The sequence below is a fragment of the Prinia subflava genome, chromosome 9, assembly GCF_021018805.1.
Source record: "Prinia subflava isolate CZ2003 ecotype Zambia chromosome 9, Cam_Psub_1.2, whole genome shotgun sequence".
Lineage (NCBI taxonomy): Eukaryota > Metazoa > Chordata > Aves > Passeriformes > Cisticolidae > Prinia > Prinia subflava.
Window position 1 is genome coordinate 17,510,116 of NC_086255.1, and position 17,362 is coordinate 17,527,477.

The following is a 17,362-nucleotide window of genomic DNA, read 5'->3' on the forward strand; positions in this document are numbered from 1 at the left end:
CAGGGAACATTGCACCATAACACATATTCACAGTGGGGCTGGATAAAGGCACCAGCATCAGTCTGGGAATTCTAAACTTCACTTGGCAAACAAAATAGCTTTTCAAAAAGCATGCAAATATTTTTATGCAGATTCAGGGAGGAGATAAGAATAAGAATGGAGATATTAATATTCTTGCATGTCGGTGAAGAACAAAAATAGTGGAACATACTCACCTGTTTGAAGCCCGAGTATTTTTTATCTCATGCTATTAAAAATACAGTATGTTATTATTAAACTACACTGCTCTTTGGAATAATCAAGGCAGTTTTATTTGCTAAATAATATTTGCAAAATACAATGTATTATGTCAAATTCAGTATCTAAAATAACATTTTAAATACAAAAGTTTTCCCAAGACAAATAATACAAAAATCTCACTGTCTACGTGCATATCTGTCAGTTTCTCTCACAACTTTGGGGTCCAGTGTCTCATTTAAATTATCCTTGACTGCAGGGTCAGTCCAATAACTGCCTTAAGATTCAGTCTCCAACCAAATGCTTCCAGTTTCTCTGATTCTCTCATGTTCTGAAGGGTAAATTTTCTCTCCATCCAAAAGGTTGAAAAAACAAGAAATCTTAGCTATTTCTTCCTACCCATCCACAGACCAGCAGCAGAGTCTTCCCCAGTCATCACCAACTAGGAGCTTGGAGGAATTTCTTGAGAAAGAAAGAAAAAGACAAAGAAAACCATGTTTAAGAAGAAGACGCAAATAGAATCAAGGCTTTTTCTGTATGTGCAGCAATTAAGAGGATTCAATATTCAGGGGTGTACATTATCTTTAAAGTTAAAATTGAAGACCCATGTTAGAGAATATTCAGAGTTTGATACTTCAAAACCTGAGCTTAGAATTGGGTCCAAAATTTCCTGGAGTTCAGTGGGTGAGTTGGGGACAATTAACCAGATCAGGAGCTCTTACCCTTCTCTGAGATTCTATGCGTGCTAAATAATCTGCTGTCCAGATTCAGAATTCAGACTTGTTAGCACAATGTCCTGGCTTCAGCCAATGAAATCTCTGCTGCATGCAGTGCCAGCAACACTAATGAAACTAATCCTCACCCCAAATGCTGCCCCTTTCAATGTACATCAACATCACATTAACTGTGCTAAAGCTGAGCACGCAGAATGCAGGAACATTTTATCAACTGTCAAAATTTCAACACTTTCGGAGAAAGAGCAACTGTTTTACAGTATGTCCTAACATCCTGGAGTAGGATGGTAAACAAATATTACAGCCAGATGACTGTGGGAGGGGCTTGAGTAAACTAAAATACTGCTGGCTCTGCAAACTGAGAGGAGTTGAACAACAAAGCTGTCCTTTGGCCAAAAACTTCCTGTTCATGTTTTAAAGAGATAGTATCTCCTGCAGCTCCTAAGATAGGAGTTCTTTCGTTGTTGCAGAGATGATGTAGCAGCCACTGAGTTCTACAACCATTCTGACCAAAACCTGCTGTCCCCTCCTGGCTTGTCTCCTGCCTGTCCAGGGACTTCCCCAACGTCCTTCATTAATGCACCTAGCCAGGCCAGCTCCTTGAGGGGCTGCTTTTGGCTACGAGAGGTCCGACTGAGCTCTCCAAACCCCCAAACCGAAGGAACAGCAGGAGCCCAGCCTGGCCCCAGAGCCCCCCTCGCGGGCAGCCCCACCTGGACACGGCCAGCGCCGTCACCGCCGGGCTCGTCCTGCTCGCCTTGCCAGTCAGGGCAACGCTGGGATTCAGTTCCCGACAGAGAACAAGATGTTTTCCACGCTTGTTACCTGTTGTGTGGTTTAAAAACAAATATTTAGAAAGCGTCTAGGGGGCAGCATGGATGGGATTGTTATTATTTACGGTCAGCAAGTTGTTAAGTTGAGAACAAATATATTTAATCTTGGCCTGTGCTGTTGCAAAATAGGCCCATCCCAATTTAATTTGTGGCTATGATAGTTACATGTGCTGACGTGCGGCTGTATCAATTGTGTGCTAAATTGGATTTGTGTATTATTGCTTTCTAAATTGCATGCCTAGTTCAGCAAAATTGTTCATCAGTTTTCACTGGCTCTGTGCTTAATAAGATGCCCCACAATACTTTGCTGCCAGGATATAATACAGCCCATAATTGCCTAGTAAAAAGAAATTACATAAAGCCCTGGTATTATCAACTTATCTAAATCTGCTCATAACAGAACCAATAATTAAATGCCGTGGACATTTCACATACACACACACACAAACACATGCACACCTAACAACATAACTCAATCACAGTTACTCTGGTCTTTTTAATGACTGTGTTTTGTATTAATTTTATTTTCTTTAATGCACAAAATAAGATGTAGGATTATTTGGTCATTTAAAATAATTCTGAAGTCACCTGAATAGGTTAAGGGACTATGACCCTGCTTTGATTACACCTCTCAACTCTTTATTAAAGAATGCTGTTCCTGTATCCATCTGAAAACATACAGCCTTATGCTCATGTGCAAACAGGTGTTGTCTCTACACATCACTAGATACCTGAGATGGGCACAATTTTTTTATGGTCCTCTTGGACAAAAAACACAAAAAAAGAGTGTTCTGCTGTGCTCTCATGGATGGCTTTTAAATCCTCATTTAGTAACCTGCTTAAGATATACATTTTACAAATAGCTAAAATACCAGTCTGTTAAAAAATGCATATGCAATTATGCCTAGGAAGACCTACCATGGAAAGTTATAGACAAGAACTTCAGAAATTCTTAAATCAAAGGAGACTTTTCTATAAATAAACAGAATCCACAAAATGACTACAGAATATCATAGGGATTTTGGAAAGAATGTTAAGTCTTTTGCTTTGACTTATTGACAAAACAATCTTTGATTAGAAATGAGAACAAAAACAAATATGAAGTTAGCACAGCCAGACTATCTCACATGGGGCATCTCAGGTGTTCTTACACCTTTCCTAGAAGCATCTGGCTCTGGCTACTCTGAGGCATGACAAAAGGTTTGATAAGCATCTGGTTAGGCCATTAAACATACAGAGGCATACTGGAAATATTTTCACATAGTAATCTAAGTAATTTTGATGCCAAGTTCCATGAACAGCACTTCTGAAGATCTCTGTGGTAATGCCCAATTACTGTATAATATCTTCTTTTTTTGCAGATGTTACATCTATAGCTCTATATTTATGCAAATTGTGTGCCTAAAATTGAAGTAATAGAGAATGTCTGTAATGAGGACCACAGCAAATAAGTGGAGTAAATTATACATAATAACACCACAATTCCTTTCTCTTAGAAAAAGCATTGGGAAAAGAAGAAAGCTGTGCTATTTAGGATAGGCATTTAAAGCTTTCTGACAGGTTTCAGCTCCTGTATTTGTTAGAAAAGGGAAGCAAGCTTGAGTTGGTTTTAGTACCATCAGCACCATAGTCCCATGATCTTATTAACCCCAGCTCTGTGAGAACTCTGTGGTATCAGCTTCAGCTGCACACATCCTAGAATAAACAGCACCAAGAACTAGGGCCTGCTGCTGGCCTCCCACCAGTTTGAAGGACCTCTGACTTCTTTTAAGGTGGCAAAGACAACAAACTTCTCTGTTTCATCCCAGAGCAGGATCTGGCACTGCTCACTCTGACGTGATGCCAGGATACTTTAGTACAGGCCATCAGCAGAGGTGCCAAGGCAGTGGATTTTCTGGAGCCAGGACTATTTCCAGACATTAGTTTCATAGGAGAAAGGTGATCGTCTGAGGTTGACAGAACCCATGGGAGAGCCTGTGAAAAAGCCTTCAGCCTCATCCAGGTATGCCTGGGAGATGGCTGGCTCGGGCGTGCTCTCTGTCTCCAAGGTGGGGCAGTTGCCACCCACCACTCTTGCTGATCACAGTAAGACTACCCCAGTTGCCCACACCATCTTCCCTTCATACCACCACTCCCTCTTCTTCCTCACAACCAAGCAAGGCTTGCAGCAGGGTGTCACACTGCAGCTCACAGCCCACCCTGTGGTCGTACCTGTGCCGCCCGGCTCCTCCGCGGCGCCGCTCTGCGCTCTCGGTCCAGCACCCTGCTCTGGGCTGTTGCTGTATTTGGTCTTCCACAGCTGTCCCAGTGAGGGGGTAAAAATGGAAAAAGCATGGGTCATAACAATGAGAGAAGGATTCAGCTCCTGCTTCCCAGCAAGGGGTGGGGGTTGGACTTCTGACACCAGAACAAGATTTTGCAGTTGTCTCCTCTGTCCCTGTGCTGCAGGGTGTCACACTGGAGGAATGTGTGCAGGGAGCTGGTGGGGTTGCAAGGCTGACATGCTATTGAAAATCCCAGTAATCCAGGAAGTTCACCTACCATACTGGAGGCAGAATCAGCAGTGAATTCCTACTCATGAGAAAGTACGACTTAATATACTGAGCTGTAAACTCAGAAACCATATTCAAACATGTTTCTGAGGTGTGATAGAATTTTTGCTTTCAGAATCATCCCAGAATGAACAGCACATTTCCAAAATTCTCCCTGAATGGCAAGGGAGGATAAAAGTTGATAGGAAGCAAATATTTTACTCTGATTTTCTTTTTCTGCCCTCTGCTGCACTGTGAAGAAAGTACCATGAACTTTTAGTAGCTCTGTCCCTCCATTTAGAACAAAAAAACTCTACCTCCAGTCTACAATGAATCAGGGTTCCTTTTCCTCTCTCCCATCCACCTACCCTCACCACTCCATCTGTGCTTCCTGTGATGATGATGCTGCGTGTGTCCCAGTCCATCACTTCAGCAAAGCAGCAGCAAAGGATGTGGCAGGTGGGGCTGCAGGCAGTGCTGGTTCTTGCCAGGAGCTGGCCATTGACTGTCCACAGGTACACGTGAGACCCCGCACAAGAGATTATGTCACCCTGTAACAGAGCAAGGGGCAGGGCCTCAGAGTCCTACACTCATCCTCCTCATAACTGTTAAATGCTGATTAGAAATTACTGAATTACTTTGATTTTAATTCTGACCATTGTTGTTCTTCTGGGCAGATTATATAAACCAGAAAAAGTAAAAATTATTTCTTTTCCATGAAAAATTCTGACATTTTTACATCACAGAAACCTGAAACAACTGATTTAGCAAGATAATGCACAAACAAGGGGTTTTTTTCACATTTTTAAATGAAAATATATAATGAAATATTCCCTTTCTGTTTTCCATCAAATCCAGGCTGTTAGTAAAAAAGCAGGGTGACCTATCTACTCTCAGGGACAGGGGCTGTGCACAAGCAGTGTCTAGCACAGGTTCTGGGCCAGGACTAGTGCTCTTATAAGTTTTACAGATAAGCATCCTCTGAAACAAGGACGTGTTCACCTGCTTAGCTCCGAAGCCTTTGGTGATTTCACAATCCTCCTCTGCCCCTCACAGGGAGCTCACTGTCATCGCATTTCTACACCGTGTTCTGCATTTGACCAATGACCAGCTCTGCATCTAGTGAGTGACCTGCACTTGTGATGCAGAAAACACCCTTGGCACGGCTCCTCTCCCCTCCACTCCATGCAGGTGCAGCCTTACCAGAGATTGCTCATAAGGAGCAAACACACAGGTAAGTCCTTAGGGAAACAGAACCAAGAGCCATTGCTGCAATTATAAATGATCTAATCAAAAGCGCATTTTGGTGAAGTTATTAATTGAAATTCTACTTAACTTTTCTACTGTTGATCTATACTAAGAATTAACTAAATAGAATCTCATCAGCAAAGTCATCTGGTTCTGAAAAAGGACAGTGTGCCCTTAAATTAGCAGCATGCATCTGGTTTAAGTCAACTAACACTTCACTTCACCCTTGCCTCATTTGGGGCCAGGACTCTTCACCCTGCTGGGCAGAATTCTGGAGATAAAAAAATAATAGCATGTTCAAAACAGAGCTGCCAATAATTCAAGAGATTAAATTGCAGCTACCATATCTCCATGAGAGTACATGATGTCCAGGCATTTGGCAATGATCTACAGTGCTTTTCAGGTCTGGATCAGGGATTTAAAACTAACTGAAATAATTAGTTACAGCAAACTTTCCTCTTTAGTTTATGGAACTTTTTGGGACACTTCTTATTTTGTCTACACTACACAAATACCATGAGCTTTGAATCTATAGGTAGAACTCCTAGCTGCTCAAGCGACTCCAACAATCACACAACAAAGAGCTGTATAAGGTTCTTATTCTACTGATTTTTTTCCTTCAAAACTTTGCTTTGAACCATTCAGAATTTTTCAGGAAAAAACCCTTGCTACCCATCATGTACTTTTGTGTCATTCAAAATACTGTAGCACAATGGAAAACACTTTGCTTCTATTTTCACGTAGCTCTACTGAAATATATGGAGAATTAAACAAAAATTACATGTCAGAATTAAGTGTTCTGTTTTGCTAACATCAAAAAGATTTTTTTCATCCACAAAACATGGACTTTTTTTTTTTTTTCCTTGAAGCTTCAGTCATATTTTTCTAAGGTTTTTGCTCTATTAAATGAACCTTTTAATATACTGTGATCCAAACAGCTTAACCATTTGCACTCCAATGAAGTGGAGATCAGTCATTTGGATCAGTGACCACACTGATCCTGGCACATATTGTCTCGTTTTTGGACAGTTCCAGGAGAGCAGACACTGACTGGAAAGGCTGCTGTCCTGGCTGGTGCAGAACAGAGAGAACTCACTCCCCTTGGGATCTCACTGTGCCAGCCCACCCCCTCATTCCTGAATGCTTGGCACTGCTTCAGCTCACTTCATAAGGGACCACCAAGATATTCTGAGCTGGCCTGCTGAGGCCACAGGCCACTTTACCAGGACCGCTAGGACTGGGGGCTGAGCTGGCACTGAACAGACAACTGAATTCCTACCCTCAGATTGCTAGCCATCAGACTGCGTGGTTAATAAAGCTCTGATATGAGATGACTGTTTTGGCACAGACTAAGTAGAGAATATCTGCCTGGTTTCTTACTGCTATGAACTCAATTTTGCTTTTGTACAATATCCAGGACTGGATTCAACTTTGAATTGTCTGAGCAGCTGAAACCCTGTCTTAGTATATTAGCAGAGAGAGAAAAAACAAATATGAAAGTAACATGTTTGGGAGGTAAGAGCTTGGGAGAAAAAAAAATCTCATCCAGAGTGTTTACAGTACCATCCGATACAGAATATTTTCCTATCAACATGCATGCAATTCTGACCAGCCACAGACCTCAACAGATTTATACCCACTGCTCTCAGGAGCTCTCCCTGCACCTGGGAGTAGAAAGGAAAGGAAAAAGCCACTATAATCACTGCAAAGGTGTAAGGCAGTTGTCAGCTGAGCTGGCAGACTGCAGTATAACATGTCTCAGCTGCATGAATGTGCAGCTCAGACGTGGCTCTGCTGCATGAATGTCAGGAGAAATTAATGAAATAGGGCCAGCAAGGTTATGGGTGAGCCAAATCCAGGAGGTACTAGGGTAATACTTCATGCTCCATAAACTAAAAGTTGTTTAATCCTGCTATCTATCTATCCACAAATGCTTCTACTTAGCTACTCAGTCTAAGATGTTGCTTTTAGTGCTCGCCTCTCATCATTAAGAACACTATTAGCAATCTCTGTAGAAAGAAAAAAAATCAATGTATCAGACTCTCAGGATGTTTTTACGTTGGGAAAAGCACCCATTACATTATCATGAAATGTTCATGGATGCATCAGAAGAAAGATAATAAATGAAGATCTTACTGTTGAATTGTTGATGGCAACAGCCCCGAGGCTTTCCTCGTGGGCAGGAAGCTGGTTTATGAACGTCAGCTGGTTCAGGTCCCAGATGATGCAGGTTCTGTCATCGGATCCACTCACAAAGATGCTGTAAGTTACAGAGGCAGCAAGGCAGGTCACTGCCTGAGTGTGTCCATACAAAGCCTGGTGGGGAAAAACCAACCAATAAACCACAGCAGATGGTGGGTGATTTATTAGGGAACCACGGTCCTGCCTCTTTTGCTTAGTAAGAACAAGCAACCTAGTCATTCTTCGGAGAACTGAAGAGGGAATGAGGGGGAAATACCAAAGGATATTACAGAGGATCATCCTTGTTCTCAACTCACAATTAAGGAAAGCTGAAGGTCCAAGAGATGACTTGCCCAAATTACACAGTGATTCAGGGCCCTTGGCCTGACTCTTAAGACAGTGCTTTGTGCTCCACAAGAAAAAATAATTTTTCACTTCAGTCCATGCAGTTTTTAACTAAAATTTATGCTTGGAAATTTCTCAATATTTAAAAAATTTTTTGAAATACAATTTATCAAGATTTACCTTCTCGATCTTATCTTTCTGTGTAGCTGAACAAGTACTAACACATTTCTAATATTGTTTAAGAAGAGAAACAGCATTTATGGAGAATTCTTGCTTTAAAGCCATGTAGGAATTTCTTTCATCATTATTCAACATTCTTTTTTTGTTGTTGATTTATAGTTTCAGAGACATAAGGAGTGCCCAGTTAAACTTAGCCTTATTTAAACAGTCTCTTTTAAAAAGAAACATGCTTTCAGGAATTTAACAGCACAGATAGAAGGCATGGATTGAAGTATGCCATTAACAATTTTTTTATGCAGTGTTCTCAAGTGACAGAAGTGACATTTCTGCTACATAACCACAGTAAATGACAGTAAAACCTGTAGGGCAACAGAGAAGAAGTCCTTCACAGCTTTCCTAAAAAGCCTTTCAGGGCTCATTTATTAGATGCCTTACTGTGAAAAATCAGACCCACTAGTTTCATTTTTTGGTTTTCAAAGGAAATGCACATTGCTTGCTGGCTTTCTTTCCATTACATTATTAGCACATTTCTAGGTTCTGTCTCGGTTCAGCTTGAAGCAGGGGAGCCACATGTACCAGCTGGCTTTTCTGGACACACCTCATCCTCTTCTCCAGCATGTGACTGTGAGACTGAACTTTTGCTGGCTAAATGTGCTGCCACTTGCCAAGGTCACCAGGACAACAGCAATCAAACATGAATCCACCGGTGAAGAAGCTGAGCTGCAGCAGGCTCTGCATTACTGAAGGTGACCCTCAACTGTGAGGGATGACTTTCAGCTTGGGACTTGTTCCATTCACAAGAACTGTCAGCTGTAAATACTGGCACAAAATTAGGTCTCTAACTGGTTTTTGGAAGTCAGAAACACTGTCACCTAAGCACGGAAAAGAAGGTTCAGTGATAGCTTGGACTGGCTGTAGAACATTGTTTTTACAAAGGACTGGGCCTTTATAATCAAGAGCCAATATTGAGAACTGCTCAAGACCGCTGCCAAAAAGGCTGGGACAAGGCAGGTTCAGGGGCTTAAAATTTTCTCTCCTTTCTCCAAAGCATAAAAGAAAACATACCTAGTGTGAAGGCATCCAAACTACCAAATCAAGCCAAGCTAAGCTCCTGCACAAGTTTCACTAAAATATTTTTTTTCTTTTATTTTAACCCATGAAGATCCTACTTGGCAGTGAAACACTTTAAATACAAGCTGAGTGTGGAAGAGAGGGATAGACCTGCACACAATTATAGTATCAGCTTCAACCCAGCAGTCTCAATGCACATTCATGAAAAAATGTCTCATGCTTTTGGCTCTCTACATCTTTTCATTATCATTCTGCATAGACTGACAGACTTTTCCTTCATGGGAAATATCCTGCAGCATATTTGCATAAAGATCTTGAGGCCTATCTCCAAGGTATTTTAACAAATATCAGAAGACAAAAAAGAAGGCCAGCTTCACTGCAGTAATGTTTAGTCCATGAAAACTTAATCCAAGTTTGACCATTGAACTTAACTGGCTAACAAGTCACAGACACTTTATAGATATGCTCCACACCTTCCTGAGAGGTCTGTGAGGCAGAGAGCCCACCTTGCTCAAGTGTTTCATTTGGCCCAGAAATTCTGGTGACTGGATCACACAGATCCCTCCAGTAAATTGCATGGATCAATACTGAGGCAATTAGGCTCAGTCTTTAGTGTTCCACAAAACTGTGGAAGCAGATCCCACTAGAGAGCCAAAAGCTACTTTTTCTGCAGAAATATAGTTTCTGTACTTTACTACATTCCAAACCAGAATGTGCCAGTCCCATGAGACAGCTGGTAAGTGAATAGCATCCACTTTATGGCACATAAGCTGTTCTTAAGCAAAGCTCACTCTCTCAGGAATTTTTTTTTTTGTTCAGCAGAAAAAGCAGCCACCATGAAACAGTGAATTACATGAAAGCAGAAAGTAATTCACTGGGAGACATTTAGAACCATTTTGAACCATAGTTCAAGTTTACATCCAGTCCAGACAGTCATTAAAAGAAAAAAAAAAGCATCTGCTAGCAAAGTAAAGGTAAAAATATAGAATTTGTCATTGTATGATCTCATACCACTTTGTAGATTTTGGGTAATACCAAATTAATCACAGTGGAATACATAAGCAAAGATGATTTTAGATTGTTAAAGAGAAATACATTATAATGCAGATAAAAGACATCCTCTTTGGTTGCCTGAAACTCAGACTGACCCCCTGAGTGGTATGGTTTAGATGCTGACGAAAATGATTGCTTATGCTTTTCTCTACTGCTAGTTCTTCCATTCTTACATTCATGTCCTCCTTTGGAATAATAACCAGCTGGACTAAAAGGTCATCAGAACTTGTCTCATATTTCTGTCTTCTACAGCATCTAACATCATAAACCTCAAAAGAGAGGCTGCTCTAAAACAGCCCTGCTAATTTCAACACAAATTCCAAGGAATTAATTAGCAGGAATTTCTGGTAAATGAAGATACAAATACTTCTCTGGCATCCCAGCAGACAATGAAGTTTTCACTTCATTTAATGACAAGTAAAATATGTTTTGGGTCAAGGTATGAAGAGCACTGAAATATCATCTGAATACCCCTCCAGAACAAATGAACAGAAGAAGCTTCTAACACTTGGAGACCTTGGTGATCAATGAACCCTTTGTGGGCCTAAAAGTAGTAGAGTTTTTAAAATCAAGAGTCTCTTCATTTCTTTAGGGATGAAAGGCCCCATGCACCTTCCAGATATGATAGTGGTGTGCTCTAGTTTTACTTGTGAAGCTGAGAACTCACCATAGCTGAAGCACACAAATCCTGCATGAGAGTTCAGTTTTGTAAATGAAATAGCATGTGTACAGGTGGTTGATGACTATAGATGAGCTCTAAATCAACAACCACTAATGTTTTGGATAATAAGGACAAAAACTATAGTGTTCTTATTGGATGCATCCCTCCCTCACAGAGTGACAGATAAACCTTTTATGTTCTGAATTCATGCTGAGAAAAAAAGAATCAAGAGCTTTGCCTGGCTAAGCCTTCATCTCCACCAGCTAAGTTTGCAGGATGTTTTAGAGATCCTGTCCATTGCTGTAGTAACCCAGAACAAATTATAAGCATCTCCAGGTGACACTTGGTTTTGAAAATAACACAAGGGCTACACTTCAAGAGAGGAGAATATGCCTTATCTTCATTATTTCTTTTATCATGATGAACTTTGAAAATGTTACTAAAGGGAAAAAATCCACCAAGTGGCACTGGTAGCTATGAGCTGTTGGTGTAAGGCATATTATCAGCTCCTGCCCTGATACAGGCTGTCACATGATACTGCTTATTACTGTTTTTTCCTGCCTTCTTATTCAACAAAGGTGCTTCTTCTGACAATTATCTGAGAAATAAAAACCTTATCTTCTGGGTTTTATTAAGTTTCCATAGCAGAAGAGCCACAGTACTTACCTGTCTCAGGTTTAGACATTTCACTTTGTCCTTGACCAGGGAGAATTCCCAGACACACACAACTGAGCTTGTCCCAGATGTGATTATGGTAGTTGCTGAAGGACACACTGCACAGAGGCACTTTCCCCAGTCTGCCATGCACTCAAATGTAGTCACATTCTGTACAAGAAAGCATCTTTAGGTCAAATGCTCGTCTGGTGATACCATGTATTTATTATTACCAAATGACAGATTCAATTTTCAAAACTGACCCTCCATATTTTAAATCTAAGAAAGAGAAGCTCACCATAACCAGTCTCTATGTGAGCACAGATGTGAACGTATGGACATGCACAGGCTGTGGCTGCATGCAGCTGTGCCATCTTCCAGGGGCCAAACAGGAATGCTGAACAAAGCTCAGTATCTGATATCTTAGGAGCTCTGGGCCCCGATTCCTCTTGTGACACACTTCCTACACTACTTCAGGAAAGCTCATTCTGCCAACATATTGTAACAGAAGGCAAATATTCCGTGTAGATTAAAAAGAAGCCTCAGGTTGTGATGGCCACTGCAAACGGAGTTACTGCCAGTCCCTGCAACCCTCCCTTATGTGGATTTAAAAGTCAAAAGACAAAGCACTAAATTCCATTCTGTGCTCTGTTAGCAGCACCCAAATCAGCCTAAAGCAGTGTCAGGTCCATTACACACTGCTACAATTACAGCACAAGCATCCTCCTGCACATTCTGCATTAGCTCTCCCCCACACAACTGGGACAACACTCTGGTGCCAATGATTCTGGTGGAGTTGGATGGCACAGCTACAAAACCCCTACCACAGACAGAACAAACTTTTACCTGCATAGTACAAGGAATAAAATTTCTTACAAGCTCATGTCCACTGGGACTGCTGACCCAGAGAAAAGTCAAGTTGGACTCCCAACTATTACTCATAATGACTGTGTAATCACAATCACTATGCTCAGCATCATCCTGAGTTTTGAAGAGACAAACTAAATAATTGATGCCTGCAGCAACACTATGAACTGCTAAGCACTGATTTTGTTAGACAGGGAGCAGAAATTAAAATATATCTCATGGCTTTTTCATTTCCATTGACTTTAGGTATGTCTGTAAAAACATAATGAATGCCACTTGCACAAATATCCAAGTCGGTATCTTGCTGAATTACGTTATGTTAGTCTGGTACCTAAGCTAACTCACAATTCTTTGCATAGCATTATGCCAAATACATCCAAAAAGCAGTGTATTTATGGCAGAGGAAGAAATTAGATCTGTCAAGTGCCCTAACAAGCAGTGTGATGATAAAGACCATTTATTTTTAATAGCAAAGAAGGAAGAGTATTAACTTCATTATTTTGAATGAATGCACTGGGCTATGCTGGAGCCAGAGGGGAATTGACAGATGGTTCTGTCTTAATTTCAGTAGAAATTTCTGCACAATGAAATTTCTAATCAGTGACCAGGAGACCTTGTGTTGTCCTTCTGACCTATGGACAATACAATCAATGGATGGAAAACTTGAGACAATTTGGAGGCAAATGCCATGTTTTTGAGCAGTGTAAAAACTTTTTACACTATCTTGGATATCCAGCTTGAGATTCTTTAAGAAGTTTGACTATGAGAAAGTCCTGTACAACATCCTCTGAAATCAGCTCCCCAACAGCCTCTGAAATGGGTGCCCAAACCAGTCATAGTCCACAACATATAATTAATTTCTTGAATTCTTAAGAGTTTTTCTTATTTACCTTCTCAGATCCATAGTTGCCAAAGCAGCAGGTGAAGTCCTCAAATCCCCAGCAGAATGTTTTGCTCCAAAGAGGAGGAATCAAAATTTTATTTTTTTCAACGGCCAGGATGCCTTTCTCTGTATGAACAATGTGCCCAATAGCTCCCTTGGGATAGTCTGGCAAGACAAGAAAATACTTAATTCTGTTGGGTTTAGAGCACTTATGTTAACTTTTCTCCTTGCACAGCTAGTGAGAGGGGGCTGGCAAGTCTCTCATCTGGGCTCAGTGCTATGGCCAGGCCCACAGACAGAAATCCACTCTGAAACTGAGATTTCACACACAATAGTGGAAACCCTCCTCTCCAGTGGACTGCATAAATACATGCAGAGAGGATGACATCTTATAAAAAAAAATGTTCCAAACTCTACAATAGAAGTTTGAAGAAGTTTTCAGTGCCCACTCCTAATACAAAGATCACAAATGGCAGAAGGGATCTTGACTGAACAAACTCATACAAAGCTGTGGCACTACTTCTGTGATCTTGAAAATCCAGTTTTATCCTATCCAAGAATTGTGTATTTGTTAGCTCAGAAAATGGAACACAGCCCCTGAAGCACCTTTTACTGTAACTGGTGAGAGCTTCAGATTTTGCAGACTGCTCACAAAAGGAGGAAGAATTCCACTTGAGTGAAGGAACAGCCCAGTCTCTCTTCCTGCTGAACTTTTCCCTTGAGCATTCCTAGATGGATGTGGTTTTGTGAAGAGCTAGAACAAAGAAAGGTTATTGAAAAATAAATCTCTATTTGCAAGACCATGCAGGAGAAACACCTGTTGAAATCCTTAATAACAGACTCCACGACCATCATACATGAACCTCTTAATTAAAATAAAATTTACTCATACTATATTTTCATCAGACTACATCCCTCCCTCAGAGAGACAGAAAGTTAAACCTAGCAATTCTGGACAAGAAAGAAAAGCACAGGTGAGACTTTGAGCTGGGTTTTAGTTGACTATACCCATTCCCTGACTGGTGATTACTTGTGTGACTGTACTGAAGGAGCAGAACGCAGAGCTGATGCTGCAGGGTGTACGGCATACAACAGGAGCAGCGTGGTTAGAAAGCAGGGGTGCATACTGACATAGTACACAATCTGGAAAAGCCTGCAGCTCATCTTTCAGCAGATTTAAATCAGAAGATGTTTCTGATTTAAGTTACTCTTACTGGTTTCCAGTCAAAATACTGTAATATGAAGACGGATGATGTTCTCTACTCTCATGATAAAGTAGTACCTGCTTTGGTATCTGTCCAAAGTTGCTGATAAATCCCAGGATAGTGCTCTTAATCAGAGGATCTTTAATGTTGTTGAAGTCCATCTTGTCTCCATAGAAATAAGGGTGATAGGTGTTAACTGCCTCCACTGCAGCTGAGCCATACTGCTTGTGGCCAAAAATAAGGTCTATCCAGTGATGAAGGTGTGCACTCACATAGTCACTTTCCAGTGCCTGTAACCAAAAAAAAAACCTTACTTAATTTGCCAGACTGTATCCTTTACAAATACATTACTGCTTTCCAACCCCTGCTGGAGACAAAATTTCTGCAAGTCAATCATCACACTTTCAGTTTCTCCACTACCACCGTTCTCAGCACATCCTCAGAAAACACTAAAATAGACCAAATTGGACCCCCACAGGAAACAGAAGGACAGAGTGCCACGTTTGACTTAACAGACACCAGGAGCAATATCCTCAGAGACAACACAGGTAGGTTCCACAAAACAAAATGAAAGCATTTGACAGACCTTTGTATCCACAGTGACTGGCACACAGATTAACAGGACCAGAATTAACAATTACTACTGGGGAAGACTGGAAGAGATACTATGAGGTAACATATCCACCTACATGTGGGCTCCATAGAAAGCTCAGTACAATCACAGAGGAAAACTTCTGCTTGGAAGACCCAGACAGCAAGTTCATAAGCAGGGGACACAAGTTTAAGCTGAATCTGTGTCCACCACCAGGTTAGTCAGACTTACCTGTGAGGCTTCACTAAATTCTACTGCTCCTGCCATCACCTGCCTCACCAAATTTTTGTGCATTCCCAAACAGCCTTGCCCAATGACTCTAGTAGCAGTGTCAAGCATAATTAAAAGCACTTTCCTATCTCCGAGTCATTTGACTGAGTAATCCCTGATGTTCAGTGAAAGGTCTTCCAAGCAGACCAGCCCACCCAGAGCACAGCAGAAATAAACAAACTAATGGGATCCAGAACAATGGCTCATTTCACAGAGCAGACAGTTGCCCAGTGCAGCTGGTGTAAATGACCCTGCCCAGAGCTATAATGATCACAGGGCAGCTCACAGAACAAGCACAGTGTACAATCTGTCCCTGAACAGACTCAGAACTCATTAATAAAGCAGTTAGTCCATGAATTACAAACTGTAAATTTTGACTGGCATTCCTGCCAAAGCAAAACAAAGCCACTAACAGAGCTGTAGCTGTGCAGTCTCTCAGTATTTCAACTGATCACCATGGCAAGCCCAGCCAGGGAGGGAGAACCTGTGGTTTAGGGAGGAAGTAAGCACATTTATTTAGTGGACTAGGTTCCAAACTTCTAAAGTATGAAACAGGAAGCTGTTTAGAGCTTTATGTCAAGAACAATTCTTTGCTCTCATGATGTTGAAAACAACAGTCAAACCTCAGAACAGTGTAAACCTCAACCTCTTTTATGCACCAAACTCATAGTGAAGCCTCCTAAAAATGCCAAAATACCAGTAATTAGTACCTCCAGCCTTATGGATGATTTCAGAGAAACAGAAACGCTCATATTTCAGAATTCAAGATCTCTGACTCTTCACTTCGGGGTTAGACAAAGTCTCCCAAGCAGATTAAGACTTCTTGCACTCCTCTGTAGCACCTAGTGTCAGCTATGGTTGAAGAGCCAATATTGCACTGACTGTACAGGAAATCTGATCAGGTCTGGCAAATTATAAAAAACACAAGTCTATAAACATGATCTTTCATTTGCTAAGCTGTTCCTATTTGAGGTTTAAATTAATTTATCAGCTATCAATGTTATTAAATAGTGCAGCCCAGTGGAAGCAGTTCTGTAGACAAATGGTAGAGAGCACCCAGTATCCCCATAAAAGGCACTCTGGGGGTTTGACTTCCAACTAAATCCAGATTGCTCCTGCAGGCTGAATGCTACCAGCATCTGGAGCACACAACTGGAGTGCAGCTTTTCTTCCATTTCATCCAAACAAATCTAGTTCACACAATCTGTGATCATTCCACAGTGGCAGCAAATCCATGCTATGCAGTAATTTCATTTCCAAACTGCACCATTACTCTAAAGCTCAGGGTAAGAGCAGATTTCTCCATTGTATCCAAGTGCCTTTGGAATGTTCCCCATCACACAAGCAGAAAGGAGCTCAGTAGTTTACACTCCAAGGAACCCACTATAGAATAGACAGGATCTCTCCCTATGTTTTTCTTTAAAAAGCATCAGTACTAAGTTGTAGCATCTTTCAGTCATACATGGCTTTTTGTCTGCAGCACAGCTGGTAGGGAAGGACAGTGTTGCCTTTCCAATATTTGGGGAACTGGAAAACAGAGATTGAGCACCTTGGAAAACCACAAGACAGAGCAGTAAAATGAACCAGACAGCCCCCAAACCTCCATGTCTTCCATGGAGCCACTAAGGAATATGAGGGAACTGTTGCATATTTGACCTCAACAGCCAAAATCAATTTGCAAGAGGTAGGAGATAGGGCATTCACTGATGGACTGAACTCATCATTTTAGCAAGGACTGTACTTCCAGCAGCAAGTCTACAGTCTACACAAAACTTGGATGAGGCTCTCCTTCCTCCTAGGAACTGTATCATGTGGTT

The 17,362-nt window shown here is 41.2% G+C and overlaps 1 protein-coding gene across 1 annotated transcript in view; it reads right to left on the reverse strand.

Annotated features, from left to right (window-relative positions):
• Positions 1–296: 296 nt before the first annotated feature.
• WDFY4 (WDFY family member 4) overlaps positions 297–17,362 on the reverse strand; it is a 115,463-nt gene continuing 98,397 nt past the window's right edge. The window contains exons 54-62 of the mRNA XM_063405700.1: positions 14,761–14,973; positions 14,085–14,232; positions 13,486–13,643; positions 11,741–11,899; positions 7,720–7,899; positions 4,704–4,886; positions 4,016–4,103; positions 1,685–1,796; positions 297–699 (exon numbers count right to left, since the gene is read on the reverse strand). Coding sequence (XP_063261770.1) covers positions 633–699; positions 1,685–1,796; positions 4,016–4,103; positions 4,704–4,886; positions 7,720–7,899; positions 11,741–11,899; positions 13,486–13,643; positions 14,085–14,232; positions 14,761–14,973 — 1,308 coding nt within the window. The 3' untranslated portion in view covers positions 297–632. The remainder of the gene's footprint in view (positions 700–1,684; positions 1,797–4,015; positions 4,104–4,703; positions 4,887–7,719; positions 7,900–11,740; positions 11,900–13,485; positions 13,644–14,084; positions 14,233–14,760; positions 14,974–17,362) is intronic.